Source organism: Rhipicephalus microplus, chromosome 3 (genome assembly GCF_043290135.1).
Source record: "Rhipicephalus microplus isolate Deutch F79 chromosome 3, USDA_Rmic, whole genome shotgun sequence".
NCBI classification, from domain to species: domain Eukaryota; kingdom Metazoa; phylum Arthropoda; class Arachnida; order Ixodida; family Ixodidae; genus Rhipicephalus; species Rhipicephalus microplus.
In genome coordinates, this window is record NC_134702.1 from 260096625 (window position 1) to 260100743 (window position 4119).

At 46.9% G+C, this 4119-nt stretch overlaps 1 protein-coding gene across 1 annotated transcript; it reads left to right on the forward strand.

The window, feature by feature from the left end:
- The first annotated feature begins 550 nt into the window (after positions 1–550).
- Positions 551–2189, forward strand: LOC119175414 (gonadotropin-releasing hormone receptor). The gene has a single exon (XM_075888673.1). It carries the CDS (start codon positions 706–708, stop codon positions 1390–1392), a length of 687 nt encoding a protein of 228 aa, XP_075744788.1. The 5' UTR covers positions 551–705; the 3' UTR covers positions 1393–2189.
- The last annotated feature ends 1930 nt before the right edge of the window (positions 2190–4119 follow it).

Below are 4119 nucleotides of genomic sequence, written 5' to 3' on the forward strand. Positions count from 1 at the left end.
AACTATGTGCATTGTGAATGCGCCGCAAAGTGCGTATTCACAATGCGCACTTCATATTGATTCATAATATGACTATGTGACTTTGTGCCTAGTACTATCTCTCCAAAAATGAACATGACATCAATGTTTCTGCAAATAAACGAGTTATTGAAATTGGATAGTTACGAATAGATTAAAAAACCTGGAACATTGACAGCATGACCTTGGCGATGAAAAATTAGGGAAAGTGAAAGGGACAAAGTGGAGGGCATCCACGCTGCGCTGCCGCCTACGGAACAGGTATTACCGTACTGTAGATTCCACAAGTCACTGTTCTATTGGCACAGTAAGAATCTCAAGCAACATACACGCAGTCCACCGTGGCGCTTTTGGCACCCCGAGAGGGAGCGCTGTGAAGAGACGAGGCGCAAACTGCCACTTCGCCCATTGGAAGCTAGTCATCGATTCTCGCTGGCGCCATCTGGCCACCAGCCGCTGAAACCGTCGCCTCTCGGAAACTCGGGTCGGCTTGAGATCGTCACTCGCGGTATGCGATCAGAGGGGCGTGCGCGGCTGGCACAGGAGCGTAGGTAAACGTGTTCTGGCACGCGGAGCAATCCCTCTCTTGCGCAGTACACGTGCACGTGGCGTGTCGCATACTTTTCTCACGCTACTCCTCCTGTTCCTGTCACTTGTCTTCGTGTGCTATACTGCCTAGCATCAGCGATGGCTCTGACCACCTTACCGGCTGTCAGCCTGTGCGCGGCGAACGCCACGTGCCTATCGGTTGTGGAGGAAATGGGAGCCAATGCCAATTCTACTACCACGAACATGTTGTCCGATGATGGAAACTGGACCGTGTCGGTGCCTGCTGAGACTGCTCCTCAGCTTACACGAGCCGCTGTTGTGCGGGCCCTGGTGCTGGTGCTGATCGCTGGAGTATCCCTGTTTGGCAACTCGGCCACTTTGCTCTCAATCTGGTTCATGAGCCGGGCTCGTCGGTCCTCGCTCTATCTGCTGTTGGCACACCTTTCCGTGGCCGACCTCATGGTGACCGCGTGGTGTGTGCTTGCAGAAGCGGCTTGGACGGTGACGGTGCAGTGGTTGGGTGGTGATCCCCTGTGCAAGCTCTTCAAGTACATGCAAATGTTCTCGCTGTATTTGTCCACCTTCATCCTAGTGGTCATAGGCTATGACCAGCTGATCGCGCTACGGTACCCCATGGAGCGTGCCCGAAACCGCCTTCGCTCCAAGAGGCTTACTTTGGCTGCGTGGATGTTCAGTGCATTGCTCAGTCTTCCGCAGGTAAGTTTCGTGTGTTGCTTCTTTATCACCTCGCACATAGGTCGACGCGTCTCGAGCTCTGCGATTCGATACCTTCAACTTTTCTCTAACCGCTATCTGCGGTGTTAGTAGTATTGCAACAATACTTCTCTTGCAAAGTAATGGAACGGCTCTAATTACGCACCTTTGAAAGTCGTTTTTATGACGCATTTTAATTTATTACAGCCACCAAATAACGTCAAAGGTTTGATGGTGAATTTCAAAGAACACCCGTGCGTGTGCTAGTGTTTAATGCATCGGTACTTGGCTCTTCTGCAATCGAACAGGCAACAAAACCTCTAAATGGCTCCACGTAAGTCATCGGAGTTTTTTATCAATTAATTAAGGCTTTTGCGTGCCAGTCATCTTGTCTAGCCAAGTGAAGAAAGCATGCTTGATGTGAGCACAGTGCATGTGCATATTTATTACTGTGGCAATAATTTCTCTGCCAAATCATAACTGAGTAGTACATGTACAGGGACAGCAATATTGACTTGATTATTTTTGTAGGTGACGCAGAACTTTTAAAAAGCACCATGGGCAGATTGAAGCTGTTTCTCGAACAGCTTTTAGCCAATGGTATTTCCAGAACCCTTGTATTTTGGAAATAAATTTGAACAGTATCTGTGACAGGTATAATTACTGCAGCTATTGAGCTAGTAACTCCAATTACCTGTGCACGACTTCTTGGAATGTCTGTTCAGCTAATGAAATGCTCACTGAAGGATCCTAAATAATTGCGTTGTGGCGCATATTGAGGTGTATCACTTATAGCTGGTGCGTTAACAGAAGTATTCTAAGAGGGAAAAAATATTCTGCACAAGGCATGGTTTTAATATTGTGCGACCTTTAACGTGTTTGGAAAATTTAGTAATGCTTCATTTAATGTTTCGTGACAAGACGCCGTATTGTGCGCTGGAACAAGAAATCATTGAGAGCACTCGCTTGTATTGCCGTCATTGCGGGTTGAATGTCATGAAATATGTGTCTCCATTGAAACGGTTCTAAGCGTAAACGTCTAACAAACTCGCCGCAGGTAGTTCTGAAATCTGAAAAAGAAATGTTGAAAATAAGTTAATAAAAATAATTTGTAAAGTTATCTCGCTTAGCGGAAACATCCCAGTGCGCCTCGCGTTTCCGTCTCTATATTAAGTAACTGCTCTTCTGCATTTCAGACAATATCTCAAAGGAGTTTGATATGCCTCGAAGACAAGACATAGATGCTTCACACCGACTTATATCAACTATGTTTGTTCGTTTAGGAAACTGTCAAGTTCACAGATCAAGAGGTATTCTAGGGTATATTTTACTGAAGAACAACACAGCAAAAAAATGCAGCTTATCAGCATATCCACGAACCTAATGACGGTGAGTGGGAAGAAGCGTCCTTCCATCCATTCGTGCATCCATCCGTCCGTCCAATAATGGGTCGATCTGTCCATCTTTGTGTCTGTCTGCCTGTCTGTCTGTATGTCCATCCATCTAGTGAGCAATCCAAGTACCACCAGCTCGAATCATTTTCATCATATAATGATTATATAAAAAAACTGCCATCAAGCGGACATTCCAAGAGGTAAACTTCCCAGTGGCACAATAATTTTTAATTTATTTATTTATTTGATTTGCATGCATATATACACAAGGACACAGAGGAAAGCGGGAGAGAGTAAGCTGACAACTGCCACCTGGAGGAGCACAACGCCTGCTTACTCTTTCGGGAGAAAAAAAGAAACAGAGGAAACAAAGATTAGAAGGGAGAAAGAGGAATGACGATGAAGAAGGAAAAAATGACGAAGATTTCGACGAGTATGAGTAAAAAACAAATAAAATAATAGAAAAATACCGTCTATAAACGGGTGGCAAGGTCAGGTTCGTTTGGTTGATAAATGTAAGGAGAGCTCGGTGGGCTTGGTCGCGTCGGGAAGCACAACCACTCGGAAAGAGGTAGTCGCCTAGGGTTGCGCGCTTATGTCCTAGGAAGTAATATTCCTTAATCAGCAAAGACCGCTACGTAGCAAATGTGGGATACTGCACTATGAGAGGCTCAAGTGTTTCGCAGGAGCAAAAAGCTGCGCACAACGGACTGTCCACACGCCCTTGACGGTGTAATCGTTCACGCACCAGCACAGAGCCCACTCTCAGTTTGTACAACAGCGCTCGGGAACGACAAGCCAAGCCACGGCCACGAACACGGAGGGGGGGGGGGGGGGACAATTCATTCACCACACGCTGGTCTGGGTGCTGCTTTAGAAGGTGTTGGCGTATAAGCAGACGAGCGTTGTCCATCGTACACAGAATTTCCGGACAATCACAGCCATCATGGTAGCGTAACGAAGCAAGGCGATCGCTTCTTCATTGCCCGCAATGCCCACGTGCGAAGGTACCCACTGTACAGCTAGGCATACCCCACGTGACAGAATATTGTTGATGAATTCCATGATGCTGCTTAGAATATGGCTGTCGGCCTCCTTGCTGGTGGGTTGGCTAAGGGCACCGCGAGAGTCGGTGAGGGTGACAGCATTCGATGCTGGTAACCTTTCTTGTACGTACTTAAGGGCGACATCAATCGCTACCAGCTCGGCCATCACTGACGATGAGGGGTGCGGTATTTAAAACAACCGCCGGATATTGGTTTAAGGGCAGACGAAAGCTGCAGAAGCGTTCAGGCTATCGCTGCGTACTGAAGCATCCGTGAATACCTTTGCATAGACTTCGAAGTTTTCAAAAAGGTGTGAATGGGCATTGGTATAGCTACAAAACAGGTTGGTCACACTTTAGCGTATTTCTGGAAGTGGCACATACCCGAGAGAGGTAGAT